The 18,567-nt window shown below is 35.4% G+C and overlaps 1 protein-coding gene across 2 annotated transcripts in view; it reads left to right on the forward strand.

Annotated features, from left to right (window-relative positions):
- Nucleotides 1-16,323, forward strand: part of Ppp6c (protein phosphatase 6 catalytic subunit) — a 33,849-nt gene extending 17,526 nt beyond the window's left edge. For both annotated transcript variants that reach the window (XM_015497592.2, XM_015497593.2), the window contains exons 3-7: nucleotides 5,974-6,039; nucleotides 7,258-7,399; nucleotides 12,207-12,286; nucleotides 12,802-13,011; nucleotides 13,647-16,323. In XM_015497592.2, coding sequence (XP_015353078.1) covers nucleotides 5,974-6,039; nucleotides 7,258-7,399; nucleotides 12,207-12,286; nucleotides 12,802-13,011; nucleotides 13,647-13,895 — 747 coding nt within the window. In that variant the 3' untranslated portion in view covers nucleotides 13,896-16,323. The remainder of the gene's footprint in view (nucleotides 1-5,973; nucleotides 6,040-7,257; nucleotides 7,400-12,206; nucleotides 12,287-12,801; nucleotides 13,012-13,646) is intronic.
- The last annotated feature ends 2,244 nt before the right edge of the window (nucleotides 16,324-18,567 follow it).

Genomic DNA, 18,567 nt, shown 5'->3' on the forward strand with positions numbered 1-18,567 from the left:
CTCAATTTTTAGTTGTAGATGTTCACAATACCTTTACTTACTTACTTACTTAACTTGTTTGTTTATTTATTTATTATGTGGTGCTGAGGATCGAACCCAGAGCCTGACATGTGCTAGGCAAGTGCTCTACCACTGAGCTACAAACCCAACCCATCCTTCTATACATTTCTAAAACTAGGGTAAACCAAGTAACGTTTTCCCCTGGTTGTAATATTAAAATTGAGGAGTTACTTGTGTTATCCAAGGACTTTATGATATGTGAATTACAGCTATATCAAACATCAGAAAGTTAGAGACAACCTCAAACTACTAAAATAAAAGTATACAATTGTATTGCTGCATTACATATACTTTCAGCTATAGATGGAGACAATATCTTTATTTTTTTATGTGGTGCTGAGAATCAAACCCAGTGCCTCATACATGCTAGGCAAACACTCTACCACTGAGCCATGATCCCAGCCCTTACATATACTTTCTTTCTTTTATTTGTTTTAATTAGTTATATATACTTTCAATCAGTTTTACAATTCTTGCTAACATTTCTTTGTTTTGAGGTTAACAGTGTGCTTTTCTATACTTTCAATGTCAGATTGTTTCAATCATGTTAGATAAGTTTTTAGAAAGTGAAACAGAGACTATGAAAAACTAAAGAATTAGCCCAAATTACACAGCCACTAAGGGGTAGAACTGAGATTTGAAATACCCTGTTGCACATTTTATTTGAAGAACTATCACCCAACTGTGAACATTGTTTCTCTTATACTTGATTCCTAAAAATAATTGCTAATCAAAACTATGGGATTTGAGCTTCTGAATAGCTACTGACAAATTAAGTCAGATGTAGGATATATCCTTTGGGTCTTGCACAGTTGCCTAACCCCTTGGGCCAGTTTAAGAATTGCAAGATTCAGTTGAGTATGAATGAACATGTTGGCAATAAGTAGTGCTGACAAACCTTGAATCAGTGTAATCCAGGGAGGAGATTACAGACTTCAGAATTAGACACAGTTTGACTTTGGCTGCATGCTAACTATTTAAGAAGCCACATCAGCTAGCACACAGATTCCTTAAGTGTGGCCTACAGACCATTTGCAGGTGGTCCAGAAGTAATGGAGGGTAAAATTGTTGGTGCCTCAGCAAGAAATGAGAGAGTGGCACTGGACTCTGCTGGCTGTCATTATTATCTTCACCAGCATACATGTACAGTAAAATAAAATATCGATTTATGCATGTCCTTGATGAAGCAAGAAGTATTGATTTTATTAACTCTCAACCCTTGAATGTGTACATCTTTAGGCTTTGCTGTGTGATATAGTGGGAAGTATGCATAAAGCGTATTTGCTATATACTGAGGAAAGATGATTTAACTCAAGGCAAAGTACTTGTGTACTCTTTTTGTTTTTTTTTGGTTCTTGAGTATATATGTTTTACTGAAAAAAATCATTCATAAATTAACATAAAAATATACAAACACATGAATTAATGACAGCGAAAAATATTTTTAAAAACATCTTTAGATTTCATTGCAGAAATGTACCCCTGGCACCTCTTAAAACATAAGAGCAAGCTCAAAAATGTTGTGCAGCCCTTTTTTAATTGCACACTGGTTTTTACTTAATAGATCAAATGACAGACTATGGTTATTCAGACTTGGGTATTTGGCAGCCATTTTTGCAGAAGTGAAGAGAGTAAGTTTAGTCATTTCAAAGGAAGCAATTGACTATGTTTGTTGCCAATGACAATAATTGTATTTATTTATGAGAAATTGGAGTTTTAGAGAATTTGAGTCTGCTATCATGAAGCTCACAGTTTCTGATACTTCTAAAGACTTTCTTGATGACATAAGTTGAAATGTGTTTGAACTTGTGATCCTTCTGCCTCAGCCTTCCAAGGCACTGGGATTACAGATGTGCCCCAACCACCATGTGCCTGGCAATGACAAGTGGTGATATTAACAAATGTAGTGTAGGGTTTTTTTTGTTGTTGTTGTTGTTGTTGTTTTGTTTTTGGTACTAGGGATTTGAATCTGGAGGTGGTTAACTACTGAGCCTTATGCCCAGTCCCCCTCTTTTTAATTTTTTTTTTTTTTAAGTTATGGATGAACATGATACCTTTATTTATTTATGTGCGGTGCTGAGGATCAAACCCAGTGCCTCACTCATGCTAAGTAAGCACTTTACCACTGAGCCACAATCCCGGCCCCATGCCAGCCCTTTTTAGTTTTTGAGAGAGGGTCTTGCTAAGTTGCTGAGGCTGGCTTGAACTAGTGATCCTCATGCCTCATCTTCCCAAGTCATTGGAATTACAGCCATGTGCTACAGTTGGGCCAAATGTAGTTTTTTGAAGATATTTAATGAAATGTTATTTCCGTCTTCCAAATGACCAGTGTAACCATTCATTGAAAGCTTAAGCGATGCCAATCTAACAGTGTATGAATATACCACTACAGCCAAGTGATGGTATGTTTTCAGATTCATTTAGAGATGGTTTTAGTTTTTACATTGTGATTAATATTATTAAGCTGCCACTTGTTGAATTTTGGTATAATATTAAAAGAATATGCACAATTATCTGAAAATGTTAGCAAATACTTCTCCCTTCTGTAACTACATATTTGTGTGAATCTGGATTTTCTTCATATACTTTAATCAGTATGTCCCAACAGATTGTAGAGGCAGGTCCATTAAATAGCTAATTTTGGAAAACACAGTTTACTTTTATTAAAACATTACAATTCAATGGGCTATTTATTTATTTATTTATTGTGGTACTATGGATGGAACCCAGAGCTGCTCTACCACTGAACTACATTGTCAGCCATTTTATTTTATTTTATTTTTGAGACAGGGCCTCACTAAGACCCAAGCTGGTCTGGCACTTGCAATTCTCTTACCTCCCCCTCCTTAGTTACTGAGATTACAGGAGTGTGCCTAGCTATGGGTTTTTCTCATTCTCAGTTTTATTTCTAACATGTTATGTATCAATTTGTATTGGCTACATAAATTAAAGCTTTTTTCGGGACCTCTACATTTTAAGACTATGAATAAGTCTTAGAAACAGAAAGCTTAAGAAGTACTGAACTAGGGCTGGGTTTGTGGTTCTGTGGTGGAGTACTCACCTGGCATGTGTGAGGCATTGAGTTCAATCCTCAGCACCACATAAAAATAAATAAATGAAATAAAGTTTTTTGTGTTTATTGATAACTATAAAAAAGAAAAAAAAAGTACCAAGCTGCTTGGCTGTTTTCTTGCCTCTGATGATGGAATAAAATTTGCTTCTTGCTATTGTTTTTGGTTTAAAATGAGAACATTTATAGTGTGTCAAAGATATGAAAATCATAGTTTATTTGTGAAATGATGAGATGGGCTTCCAGTAATATGGGATGAAGATTATTGTCTGCAAGTGTTCACACTAAATATTCATTATATTAATGAAGTTTGGAAAAAACTTAAAATATGGGGTAAGAATTGTGGGTCACAGAAACAAAATATTTAATTACCTATTATATAGAAGGTAAATGGAAACTTAGAAAGCTTTTGTTCAGGACCAGTTTCTTCCCCCAACCCCAATAGCTTTCATATATTTATTTATAATTTTTTTAAATGTGGTGCTGAGGATTGAACCCAGTGCCTCATGCATGTGAGGCAAGCACTCAACCACTGAGCTACCATCCTAACCCCCAGGAACAGGTTTCTAAAAACATCAATAGAAAAATTTAACAACACTCTTCCTGCTGAGGTACTATGGATTGAACCCAGAGGCACTCTACCATTGAGCAATATACTTAGTCCTTTTTATTCTTAATTTTGAGACAGTCTTGCTAAGTTTCCTAGGCTGACCTGGAACTTGCAATCCTTCTGCCTTGGCCTCCCAAATTGCTGGGATTCAAGCTTGGGCCTCTGTGCCTGGATTTCTCAATACTTTTATGAAAGCAACTGACTCATAAAATTTACCATATTCCCTTTCTTACACTGGGCATGCACATATTCACTGTTTTACATAGTAAAATTTACATTTTAGACTTAGCTTTGTGTTCCATATTTTTCCTTAATCATTTTTCCATTTTGCTTCATAGTTTTCATCATAATTCCTATTCATGACTGTATGAAGTCCTTGAATTGGTAGATCATAATTAGAATATTCCTTTATGTTAGTCATGAAGGTTATTTCTTTTGATTATAAGTGATGTCATTAAAATATATTTACATAGCATTTGATATATATTTTTTCCCCTTTAGTATGTTGTCATAGAAGTAGAATTACTAGGCCAGAGTTGTGGACATGTTAATAGGCTTTGGAATGTTTCAACAGATTGTTTTCTAAAAAGTTGAGCCTGGTGTTATTGTGCATGCTTGTAGGCTCAGCACTCTGGACAATTGCTTGAGCCCAAGAATTCACAGTAGCCTGGGCAATGTAGCAAAACATTTGTCAAGAAAGAAAGAAAAAGAAAGAAAGAGAAAGGAAGGAAGGAAGGAAGGAAGGATGGAAGGAAGGAAGGAAATATATAAACATATATATATAGTAAGTACATATATATAACTTACTATAGGAAGTTATATATATGTACAAGGTTTACTGTTTTTATGTGATACATGGTATACAAACTATGTATGCTTCTGTAGGCTGGGAAGTATATTCCTTATATAGAGAGGGACTCCACATAGTAGAAAGGAACAGTAAATATTTTGAACAAATAATTATATGCCATTTGACTGAGTTAAGTGGTTGTTTATTTACTTGCTAATTTTAAGATGACAAATTTTATATTCCTGGAAGTTTATTTTTAAAAATATGAACAGTAAGGACTTTAGACTTATAAAACATTGTAGATGTTTAAATTTCAGTTTTGTTCAATGGTCTATGATTTCTGTACTGTTTTAAGTGTTACAAGGTTAAGAGATAATCTTGCTCTTGAGTGTAAAGGATATTGGGTTGAAAATTATTAGTTGTATTGGTACAAAATGTTATAATCAATTCACTTACTGCAAAATCCTTTTATCAGAAAAATTGTGAGGTTTTCTATATAAATTAGAATTAGGATAATCTAGTTGACAGAAGTTTACCAAATACACAGTTTGTCTATTACCAATTTTCAGTCAAATAGAATATAGCGAAATATGTAATTCTTTTTTACTTGTTATTGAGAAGATTATTCATGGCTGTAAACCCAGAAAGTACACAGCTCTAATAATAGTGTCCAGGAAGGTAGTTCCTTACATGACACTGTGAAGTATCACATAAATTTGTTTTTTGGGGAAAAAAAAAAGTTCTTACCCATTTGTCTCTTTATTTTTTATCTAATTAAAATGGATGCTCAATATGGGCAGAGTGCTTAAGATTAGCTTTTTGAGAAGTTGGGTAACTAATAAATTATTTCAACATTCTTAGATGAAGATGTATGAAATAAATTTGTGAGGGAGGCCTATATATTAATGATCTAGAGATGACTTTATGGTAATTGTGAGTTTTGTGTAGGGTTTTTTGGTTTGTTTGACAAGGCTTGGAAATTGTGTACTTGGCAGTTTGGCTTATACTTTGTTGTTGTTGTTGGGTTTTTTTTTTTTTTTTTTTTGTACCAGGGATTGTACTCAGGGGCACTCAACCACTGAGCCACATTCCCAGCCCTATTTTGTATTTTATTTAGAGACAGGATCTCACTGAGTTGCTTAGCGCCCTGCTGCTGCTGAGGCTGGCTTTGAACTCATGATTCTTGTGTCTCAGCCTCCCAAGCTGCTGGGATCACAGGCATGCACCACTGCACCCGCCTTGGTTTATGCTTTATTTCTTCTTACAAATGTAAATATTTAGAATCCTCTTAATTAATAATTTTTTCCACTTTTTTTATTGGTGCGTTATAGTTGTATACAATGATGGGATTTATTGTTACAAATACTGCTTCATTATTCTCAATTTATTATTTTACTCCTTACCAGGAACTTATAACCAGCATATTTTGCCTTTCTTTTATAGTTTTATGACCTTTGTGAACTATTCAGAACTGGAGGTCAGGTTCCTGACACAAACTACATATTTATGGTATGTAAACACCAGTAAAATTAAGGGCTTATTTAAAATGGAAAGGATCTGACTTATTGCATGTAAATTGCATAACTGCATTTTCTTGTGACAGCTTCTATTTAAATACATGAAAAGATGATTCTGTATTTATCTAAATTTTGCTATATCTTCTAGTTGAGAACTGCTTTTTGTAAACCACTGTACATATGGGGCTGAGTTGTAGCTGTCATAACAGGCAGAAAAATAGCCTAGAACCACTGGTTTTAGTCATCATCTTCAAATACCATTATTTTATCAAACTTTTTGAGCATTCATTTTCTCTTACTAATGTATGAATAGAGGAATATACACAAATATGGTTTTGTGTTCTGTACTTTTCCTAATATACATTTGCTTCCATGGTTTGTGTTTGCTTAGTTATCTTTTTCAGTGTAATGTTATTGTTGAATTTTTACGGAATCCTTATTTTATTATCATTTCTTCTGGAAATTTCTGGGTCATCTTTATATTCTCTTAGCTGTTTTCCTATTGGTGTCATATTTGCCCAAGTTGGACATTAATGGGAAGTTTAAATAATGTGTTATCCATCATGTGTGGTCATTAGATACCAGTACAGCCTAGGATGATACTTGTTTTTGCATACAAAACAAAAAAAATTTTAAGTAGGCAACTCTTTGGATACAATTGAAGTTGATTTTTATTTATTTTTTTATTTTTTTTAAGAGAGAGAGAGAGAGAATTTTTTAAATATTTATTTATTTATTTTAGTTTTCGGAGGACACAACATCTTTGTTTGTATGTGGTGCTGAGGATCGAACCCGGGCCGCACGCATGCCAGGCAAGCGCGCTACCGCTTGAGCCACATCCCCAGCCCCTTGAAGTTGATTTTTTAAATTAAAAATTAATTAAAACAATTTTTACTCAGACATGACCATTTACTAACATCTACTAAGGTAGTTAAGAAAGGATGAAAAAATGATGGTTTTACAGGGAAAATCCTTGAGAAAATTGGACAGCAAATTTCTGTAGGCCTCTTCTTGAGTAAGTGTAGCAGATTTAGGAGAATCAGCTTTTACTTCCATTTGAATTTTTTGCAGACACAATTTCCAAATGATTTTGTGTATAATTCTTCATTGTTATTAAGGACTATGTCTCTGAGTGTGTACACTTTGATATAATTTTAAAAAACTTTTGTGGCTACTGTGTTGTTTGTAACTGTGAATTTTTACTTTACAGGGTGATTTTGTAGACAGAGGTTACTATAGTTTGGAGACCTTCACTTACCTTCTTGCACTAAAGGCTAAATGGCCTGATCGTATTACACTTTTACGAGGAAATCATGAGAGTAGACAGATAACACAAGTGTATGGATTTTATGGTAAGACCATTTATTTCACTGATTCTGAATATTATTTTACTTTTGGAAAAAAAGCTACAGGAGTCATACATGTGCTTCCCCCCATCCCCCCTTTACTTCCTTACTCCTTAACTTTCCCATTTCCCCCAGTCAACTGAAAATTTTGTTATAGAGAGAAGACCTCTGTTAAATTTTTGGTGTATACATTTTTCTGAATCAGTGTGAGGGTGCAGTCTTAAGTTGGCCTCATTTGGATCACCCAGTTGCTTGTTAAAAATGTAGATTGCTGGGCTGGGGGTTTGGCTCAAGTGGTAGCGCACTCGCCTGGCATGCGCAGGGCACTGGGTTCAATCCTCAGCACCACATAAAAATAAAATAAAGATATTGTGTCCACGTAAAACTAAAAAATAAATATTAAAAAAATATAGAGAGAGATTGCTGGGCTCAGTGGTAGAGAGCTTGCCTAGCAGATGTGAGGCACTCGGTTTAATCCTCAGTGCCACTAAAAAATAAGTAAATAAAATAAAGGTATAAAAAAAAACCCCAATAAAATGAAAAAAATATATAGCTTGCTGGGTTCCATGTCAAGCTTAATCATCAAAATCTTTTGCAGTAGGAACCTAGAATCTACTATTGATTTGAGGGCTCACTTTTTTTTTTTTTTAGTTATATTTTATTTATTTTTTTAATGTGGCTCTCAGCCACATTTTGATATTAAGAAATTTGAAAATATTAATTTCAGAACCTTTAAGTTTTAGATTTCATAGACACATGTGTATGTATATATTTTTTGTTCGTTTGTTTTTGTAGTGTTGGGATTGAACCCAGGCCTTGCATGTGCTTGACAAGCACTCTACAACTGAGCTACATCCCCAGATCTTATTTTAATTTTTATATGTATTTCATATATGTATATATAATATATATGTTTTAGTTCTAATTAGTTATCATATTTTGAATTATCTTAAGTTTGTTGTTGTTGTTTTGGATTTTTTGGATAGTGGGGATTGAACCCAGGGCCTAAAACTTAGTAGTCAAATATTTTGCCACTGAGCTACATAGCCAGCCCTTTTAATTTTTTTTTGTACTGGCAATTGAACTCAGGGACACTCAATCACATCCCCAGCCCTATTTTGAATTTTTATTTAGAGACACTTAGTTGCTTAGCGCCTTATTGTTGCTGAGGCTGGCTTTGAACCCGTGATCCTCCTGTGTCAGCCTCCTGAGCCATGGGGATTACAGGTGTGTGCCACCACACTGGGCTCAAAAATTTTTATGTTTGACACAGGATCCTGTTGCCTAGGCTGGCCTCAAACTTGTAATTCTCCTGCCTCAACCTCCCTAGTAGCTGGAATTACAAGCATATACCACCATGCCTGGCTTCTAAATAATGTTTTAATATTAATCATGAAATTACACGACTAATATTTGTCTCCTTTATATGACTTTTCTTAATATTTATTTTTTAGTTGTAGATGGGCATAATACCTTTATTTTATTTTTATATTTTGCTGAGGATCGAACCCAGTGCCTCATGCATGCTAGGCCAGCACTCTACCACTGAGCCACAACCCCATTCCCTATATGACTAATTTTGATATTTCATTTAAACATACCCTATACTATTTGAATAAAAGTTAACGAGTCTTTTGTGAAATAATCAACATTTTGAATGTGTTAGGTCAGTAAAGCAAGACTAATATAAATTCTGAGGAATGTATTAGATGATTTCATTATTGTGTGGACATCATTATTAAGATTGACTACTGAGACCAGATGTGGTGGCACATGCCTGTAATCCCAGAGGTTTGGGAGGCTGAGGTAGGAGGCTCGAAAGTTCAAAGTCACCTTCAGCAACTTAGCGAGGCCCTGAGCAACTTAGACCCTGTCTCAAAATATGAAAGAAGGCTGGGGATGTGACTAGTGATTAAGCACCCCTGGGTTCAATCCCTAGTGCCCCCACCCCCACCCCTTGCTCCTGCCAAACAAAAAGATGGCTACTGAGTAGAAGTTGATATAATCTTATCAGACTATAGTTGCATATGTGGTCTTGTGTATAACTCTGTGTGTGTGTGTGTGTGTGTGTGTGTGTGTATACACACATACACATAATACATAAAATGTAATGTTATTTATAAGGCTAGTAAATATAACACATATACGAGTTGTATACTTTATATTATCCCTCCTTATCTGAAATACTTGGGACCAGAAGTGTTTTAGATTTCAAATTTTTTGGATCTTAGATATTTATATATACATAATGGGACAAAAATCTTAGGAATGAGACCCAAATCTAAACCCAGAATTCATTTATATTTTGAGTATACTTTATACACATAGACTGAAGGTAATTTTATAGGATATAGGTTGAGCATCCAAAATCCAAAAGTCTGAAATTTAAAATCATTAACTCTAAGATCTGAAACTTTTAGAGCTATCATGACACTCAGAAGTGATTTGGGAGTGTTTTGAATTCCAAATTTTCAGATCAGGGATGTTCAACCAGTAAACTCTATTCAAATATTCCAAAATTGAAAAAGAAAAAAAAAAAAAAAGACTACAAAATCTGAAACATTTTTGTTTCTAAACTTTTTTTTTTTTTTTTTCCGGTGCTGGGATTATATCCAGGGGTACTTTACTGCTGAGCTACATCCCTAGCCCTTTTTATTTTTTTATTTTGACATAGATTCTGAGGCTGGCCTCAAACTTGGGATCCTTCTGCCTCACTCCCTAGTTGTGGAGATTCCAGTTATGTGCCTCTTCCAGCTTATTCCAAGCATTTCTGATAAGGCCTACCAAACCTGTATTTTTATGCACCTTTTTTTTTTTGTGGTGGGGAGCAGATATTGGGGATTGAACATCAGGGGCACTCGACCACTGAGCCACATCCCCAGCCCTATTTTATTTAGAAACAGAGTGTCACTGCATTGCTTAGTACCTCACCTTTGCTGAGGTTGGCTTTGAACTTGTGATGCTCCTGCCTCAGCCTCCTGAGCCTCTGGGATTACAGTTGTGCGCCACTGCACTTGGCTATGTTCATGTTTTGAGACCTGTCATGTGAGGCCCAGTGTGGAATTTTCAAAAAGTCTGGGATTTTAGAGTATTTAAGATTTCAGATTTTTAAATTAGGGATGTTCTATCTGTATATATATTTATATATCTGTGTAATATATTATATATGTAAGACTATTTACATATACATACACACATACACATAATCTCATATATATATATATACACACACACATACATACACATATATATGTATGAGACAATTATATATATGTGTGTGCATATATATGTATAGATGTAAAATTGTGCTATAGAATCTGACTAGTGTTCATCAATGTAGGGCAAAAGAGTTTAGGGAAAAAGGGAGGGGAGGACATGTTAGTCAACATGTTTTGTTTGAGGAAAATGACAGCACAGTCTGCTATTTAACTTTTTTGTTTCCAAAGCTATGTTCATCTAGTGGGTTTTATGGTTTTGTTTCATAAAAGGAAGTCCAGTAGCTCCTCAGGAAGGAGATAATTTGAATGGTCATGGAATTTACTTAAATCTGGTGTTACTTAAAAAAAAAAAAGAGGTATATACCCTGTTAACTACATAGAAGTATATACCCTGTTAACTACATAGACTTTAACATTGAGTTAAAGTCATATATGGCTATTATTTATATTGGCTGCTCAGTTCACACTGATGAACATACACTGGGCAATTTTATGAACTTTGTTTGAAGATTAAAAATACATGGCTCCTTGCTGCAAACTGATCTCCATGGTAGAGCTCTCTCATGATAAGTTTGCATAAGTATCTTACTTTACATAGATAAATTAGGAAATTATGAGGATTGACCATAAACCGCAGGCTTCTGTTTTGTATCATTTTCAGCTGCACTTAAGGAAATAGTGGTATGTCTATTTTTATTTCAAAATTAAGGTAGAAGCCAGCCGTGCACAGTGGTGCATACCTGTAATCCCAGAGGCTCAGGAGGCTGAGACAAGAGGATCGCAAGTTCAGAACCAGCCTCAGCAAAAAGCGAGGTGCTAGGCAACTCAGTGAGACCCTGTCTGTAAATAAAATATACAAAATAGGGCTGGGTATGTGGCTTAGTGGCGAAATGTCCCTGAGTTCAATCCCTGGTCCCTCCCCCAGCCGAAAAAATTAAAGTAGAAGCCAAACAGCAGAACTTCTCTGGTGTTACTTAAAAGAAAAGAGGTATATACCCTGTTAACTACATAGACATCAGAGAGAATGGTCAACTGGGAATATGTGAGGACCTGATTGATAGTTTGTCCCTAGTAATGACTACAGATGTACCTACTGTACGTCAGGTACTCATTTGCACAGTTTATAATCTCAGGAAAGATAACTTATGCCATTGAAATGTTGAGATAGCAATTCCTCATGCTCATATAAATAAAGGTCCTATAATTTGTTTGATTATCTCCTGGCTTAAGTCCCATTAAATAAATGCATCTATTTGATGAATTGCCTCATATTAACATAACTGCCCAGTGCATGTATTTTGGATGGCATAAAATTAATAGTTAGCTTTCTGATGATAGCATTTTGGCTAATTTAGCTACTTAGTGCCATTCCTGGAGTGAAAAGCAGAACCCTTTCCTCAGGACATGTATATTTAGACACTAGTCTTCTTTTAGCGCTCTGAGGAGGGCCTATTAGGGTTAAATATGTTTCATAATTTTCTGTCCTAGTCTAAGCCAAATTTCTGTTGTACTGAATGCTGTTCCAGTATTAGATATATTGTTTATTTTTATTGGCAGATTCAGCACTTCATTAATTATACTTTTTTTTTTCACAGATGAGTGCCAAACCAAATATGGAAATGCTAATGCTTGGAGATACTGTACCAAAGTTTTTGATATGCTCACAGTAGCAGCTGTAAGTTTACATGATTCTTCTTAAAACTTGTCAGGCACAGTGATGCATGCCTGTAATCCCAGTAACTCTGGAGCCTTCAGCAGGGGAAATTCAAGGCCATCTTTGGCGATTCAGCAAGACCCTGTCTCAAAATACAAAAACCAACCAAACAAAAATACCTGGTGATATTATTCAGTGGTAAAACGCCTCTAGGTTCAATTCCCTAGTACCATTCTCTCTCCCTCTTCCTCTCTCCCCCTCTGTCCCACCCTCCCTCTCTTCCTCCCTCTACCTCTCTTCTCTCTCTTCTCTCTCTCTCTCTCTCTCTCTCTCACACACACACACACACACACACACACACACAGAGTCACACTCAAAAATGATTTTAAAAAGGTATTTTTCTGTCAGTAATACATTGCATTTTTTTATCTAATTGTCATATCAATTATATTGATGACCTTAGCAACAATTGATGAATTTAGATATGACTGAGTTTATTATTATACATTTAATCCTTTATTATTCTCCTTTGCTAGTTAATAGATGAACAGATTTTGTGTGTTCATGGTGGCTTATCTCCTGATATCAAAACACTGGATCAAATTCGAACCATTGAACGGAATCAAGAAATTCCTCATAAAGGAGCCTTTTGTGACCTGGTTTGGTCAGATCCTGAAGATGTGGATACTTGGGCAATCAGTCCTCGAGGAGCAGGTTGGCTTTTTGGAGCAAAGGTCACAAATGAGGTAAAGCCCATGATTTTGGAAAAGTAGTTTGTTGGTTGCTAAAAGAACTGTTATTTGGTGGCCCAAATAACAAATCTGTAGTATACTTAAACTATGGTGGTTGTGGATATAAAATTTTTAGTTCAGTTTATTCATTTATGTGTTTCCTTAATGGTTAAGCCTGTAATCTCAATGACTAGGGAGGCTGAGACAGGAGGATGACAGATTTGAGGCCAGCCTTGCAAACTTACTGAGACCCTGCCTCAAAATAAAAATGGCTGGAGATGTAGCTCAGTGACAGAGCATCCCAGGGTTCAATTCCAAGTACTGCCAATTTAAAAAAAAAAAAGTAGCTGGGACTAAAGTGTGGACCACTGCAACTAGCTCAGAAACATCAGCAAATTAATTATATGGCCATGCAGTTTCTATAATTCTGTGATTGAATCAGGGCAGAACGACTCTGTTTGCCTATATTTGTCAAAATTATTGAGGATAATTATATTCTCAACTGATTACAAATACATGATGGGTACCAAAATTATAAGAATTTTAGTATTAATAGGATTTGTTACTTCGTTTAAATGGTTAGTATATATGTAGGTTGGTTTTTTTAAAAAAATATGCTGAATTCTTAATGAAGTCTTTCTAAATTGCAGTTTGTTCATATCAACAACTTAAAACTCATCTGCAGAGCACATCAGCTTGTACATGAAGGATATAAATTTATGTTTGACGAGAAGCTGGTTACTGTGTGGTCTGCTCCTAACTACTGCTATCGCTGTGGAAATATTGCTTCCATCATGGTCTTCAAAGATGTTAATACAAGAGAACCAAAGTTATTCCGGGCAGTTCCAGATTCAGAACGTGTTATTCCTCCCAGAACGACGACGCCGTATTTCCTTTGAAGCCTTCGCCCATCCTGCTGACCCATTTTTCTGTCCTCCTCTTACCCCAACTTTCTTGTATTATCCTCTACAATATACTTTTTATCAAGCACTTTGCTGCTGAAATGCTGCCTCTTGCCTTTTTTTTTTTTTAATTTTAAATTATCTAAATTTATTGTTTGTTATGGTGTCTATAGCAATGTTTTTCTATCAATTTTCTCCCCCATCCCATCCCCACCTTGGACTCATTTGAGAAGACTTGAGAAATGTCTTAATATCCACACTGCTGCATGTAGCTCTTGCTTATTTACTGGTCTAGGGAAACAGGATATGTTTCCTTTTTTTAAAAAGCCAATTGACAATTACAACGAAATACTCCTCCTTTTGTATCATTCAGCCTTTTGTTTTAGTTTGGTAAGTTTTAAGAAATTTCAGCAGCAAAGTTGTTATTCAGTGGGCACGATGGACTATAATAGATGCCTCGAGTTATGTATACCTGTCCCAGCTGTAAACTTCATTGTCCTTTGTTGGATGATATTTTAAAAGGATATAAAATAAATTGGTCTAAAGGGCTGCCCTCCTTGTTGTGTTTTTAAATTTTAGTTAAAAACTGCTACAGCTTATGACTTTGTACATTAAGATAATTGTATTGATCTTTTTCAGATTCCTTGTATTTTTTAATAAAGTAATCTTAAAACTCAGACAGGTTAAGTGTTAGAAATTTTAAACAGCTTACATTGTTAGCTTAAAGTTTTTGTTTTTTTCTTTTTTCCTAATTAGAATTCTTTACCCTTTGGTTATTGAGTTCAAAATTTCAATTGAAATTCAATAGTATTTATTTTTAAAAAAGAATCACTAAACTGTGCCTAAAGAACATAACTGCCATATTAATGTTTTGGTTTATATCCTCTATAATAATAGAAAAACATTTAATACTTGTAATGCTGATGTGTTTATTTGATACCAGTTGAGTAGAATGTGATCAATCCAGTTTACAATCTATCATGAGTATCATTGAGTAAAAATATATGTACTTTTCAATGGGAAGCATTCTTTTCTTGCTGTAACACTTGACCCTAACTTTTAGGAAGTGTACATTTTTAACTGCAACTGGAAAGGTTGAAAAGTCAGGACTCTTGTATTTGTGAAGTGTAATCTGAAGCAGATTATTTAAAGTGTAGAAGGAAACAAACTGTCCTTTTTTGTAAAGGTCCGTGATAACATATTTCGGCTTTATGTAAGTAGTTTGAATATCCAAAGGGTTGTGATGATCAGTTCTTGATATGCAACTGTCCACTTAACAAGGACAAGTGTTCCAGGATCTCTTATGACAGTGGTCATAAATGATGTTGGAATGTACTGTTTTGTTAAATAATTGGTATCCCTTTACTACTATTTTTGTCATCCCAGGAAATCCATGTGAAGCCAGCCAATTAATAAAGCACTTTAGCATCTGTTCAGGTAGTTTTAAACCCAACTTTTGCCCTTCAGGATAAGAACTTCCAGGTTACCTAAAAATGCAATAAAAATCTTTATAGTCTAAGCTTCTTGGCACATAATTTTTCATCAGGGTTTTAATTTACTGAATGAGCACAATAACTTTATTTTTCCCCAACCACCCAGCTCTTTGTACAGTTTTTAATTGTATAATTATATGAAAGAAGTGCTGAGACGTTTGCTGCACACACTTGAACTCATGGTGGGTCAGTAGCTTTGTGTTACTGCCCAACCCCAGTGTAATTCAGGTGGAAAGGTGTTTTTATCTTACAGGGATATGTAGCTATGTATTTTACTAATTGTGAAACACTGGAATTAATGATGCAGACAACTTGGTGTGGTCTTTGAACAGCTTTCTGCAGTATTTTTTCCTGTTACCATATATTGTATTTAAGTGCTTGCCCTCCACTGCTTTTAATTTGTACCAATAAAACTGGTAACCCTCAGACCTACCTTTCCATTTGAGACTCCTTAGTTTAGACTGATGTAGTAGTTTTCATTTTCCCTGTAATGTGACTTTTATTTTTAAGTCATGGTGTACTGCATTTGTCTGTCACTAGCTGGGCATGTGCCAATAATATTCTGTCCATTCCTTAACTGCCATCTCTGTTTTGCCTGATTTCAACTGAATAATGGCTTTTTGCATGGAAAAAAGAATAGTTTTTACTATTAGACTTGTAAAGGGAAGAGAGAGTGAATGTATTAGACTTTGTAAGCCTAAAAGGAATATTTGGATCCCTCTAATAAATAAGGGCTATGTATTATATAGAGTTAATCATGTGGTGGAAGATACTGCAAGTCATAGTTTTGTAGGCAAAAGGATCTGTTACTCCCTGTATCTAGGCTGAATGTAAAATCCCTTATGTTGTATTAATGGGGGTAAGAATTATTTTTATTTGCTTATGATATATATACTTGGTTTCTAATAAAGTGTCCTAGGCTCTAGTGAGAACTGTTGACTTTGAATTGCCATCTACTCCCTTTCCTCAATTGACCAACATGCCCTTGGCTAGCTTTTTAGAGGTCAGTGTTTTACTGGAAAATCTCACTACTATGTGTTCCTTTGGGTGTGATCCTAAAATGCCTGAATCAAGAGTTCATCTAGTGTACCCCCGGCATCAGCTTCTGTTCCATCTGGATGTCTGGAACTATTGGAAGATTTGACTACTTTAAAAGTTGAGTTTTACTTTTGAAATAGGGTTCAAGATATTGTTTATTGCATTAAGATTTGTGTGTTTTTGTGTTCTCAGCCCAGCACAGGTTTTGGAAAATGCTGATAATGTGAAAGAAAATCAGGACTCTTTCTGAGCCTCTGTCATTGTCAGAATGGCTTTCCATCAGCATTCAGATAATTATGTATCAAGTCGAAGAGATTTTAACAGCAAGAATCTAGATTTTTAAATGTAATTGTTTTTTAAATGCTAATGTTTGTAAAGCACTTTCAGTTCTTTGGGTGAAAGGTGCTGTATTCTCTCAGTGTAAATTAATAAAAGTATTATAGGAAATTTGTCAAAATAATTTTATCTAATGCATAGTCTGTAGTATATCCTGACAGAAAGTTAGTGTTTTATATAACATAATTTAAGTTAAAAAGGCTTATTCCTTCTCTTGGTTGCTTGACTGATAAACAGAAGTGAAATTGTTGTTCTGCAGTTGGTTCTGGGCTGTGTTCTGTTCCATGGAAATATATTTATTGTTACAACCTGGATGCAGTGCCCAGAACCATGCTTCATGAGATCATCACAACTCTTTCAATTGTGTGTTTGCTAAGGAAATACACAGAAGTAGAAAAGAACCAAAAGAGACGCTTGGAAATTCCCCTAGCATGATGCTAAACATACTAGATGCTTCAGGAAGTTTGGTTCCTTATTCCCCATTTTTAAATTTTATGTTTCTGTGTTAATCAGTTGATGAATGTGTACCTTTCTTCCCTGCATGAGAAGAAAGCTTTCATGTTGACTTAGATCATTCAAATGTTTTCTTGATTCAAAAATGCACGAAAAATTTATAGCAGATTTGTGTGTGTCAACAAAAGTATTTCTTACATAGTATAAATACCTGGGTACCCACTATGGTCCTCAGCACTCTGATTTTTCTATATAAATGGGAATGGTATAAAAGATACCTGTATTGCGCACACTTAGCTAAATGCTATAGATGCCCTATTTTATGGTACCCTTATTATGGGGTCTGTCACTATGTTACCTCTCTTTTGTTTTCACCAGATAAGGAAATAGGCTTAGAGAGGACGGGAAACTTGTCCAAGGTTGCCCAGGAGAGCTGGAACTTGAATGCCTGTAGGGCACACCAGGATACATCGTAAGCCTTCTATTTTAATCAGTATTGGTTTTTGTAGCTATGTGACACTGAGCAAATTGGATTCTCTGAATCTTAAATTTCTGTGTCTAAAATAGGAGAGTACCATACAAGGTTGATCTCAGTATTAGAAATAGCACAGTAGCTGGGCATAGTGGCATCCTATAATCCCAGCAACTCTGGAGGCTGAGGCAGGAGGATCGACAGTTTGCGGCTAGCCTCAGCAATTTAGTGAGACCCTATCTCAAAAAAGGATAGGATGTAGATCAGTGTTAAAGTAACCTTTGGCTCAGAACCTGGCCCTAAAGATGCCAGTATTGAGGAATCACACCTTGCCCCAAATCAGTGTGGTTTCGGAGATATGAAACAATGGCTAACAGCCGAGCTTTGTAAGTAAAACCAATTTGGAGAAGGAAATGTTTGCTATAGGATGGAGTGATTAGAGGAATATTTAAAAAGAGGAAGTGTGAAATGTTGACTGGAATGGTGGGATATACATGTTTTACAACATAAAAGGACTGAAGTAGAGATTGCCAGAACTTGGGCACAACATGAAGGTAAGACTTGAGGGTACTTCGGAAGGAATAAGAAGAGCTGCAGTTCTGTTGACACTGTCTATTACTTATCAGAGAGGGCTGGCCAATCATGGAAGACTGGCTAATCATGGAAGAAAAGTAGGCAGAGGATTTTAGTCACTATTTATATATACAAGTTTTTCATTTTTTATATGTGGCGCTGAGAATCCAACCCAGTGCCTCACACATGCTAGGCAAGCACACTACCACTGAGCCACAATCCCAGCCCCTTAGTCAATATTTTTATAAGAAACAGAATAGTGAGGGCAGGGGTTGTGGCTCAGTGGTAGAGTGCTTGCTTAGCA

The sequence above is a fragment of the Marmota marmota genome, unplaced genomic scaffold, assembly GCF_001458135.2.
Source record: "Marmota marmota marmota unplaced genomic scaffold, marMar, whole genome shotgun sequence".
Classification (NCBI taxonomy): domain Eukaryota; kingdom Metazoa; phylum Chordata; class Mammalia; order Rodentia; family Sciuridae; genus Marmota; species Marmota marmota.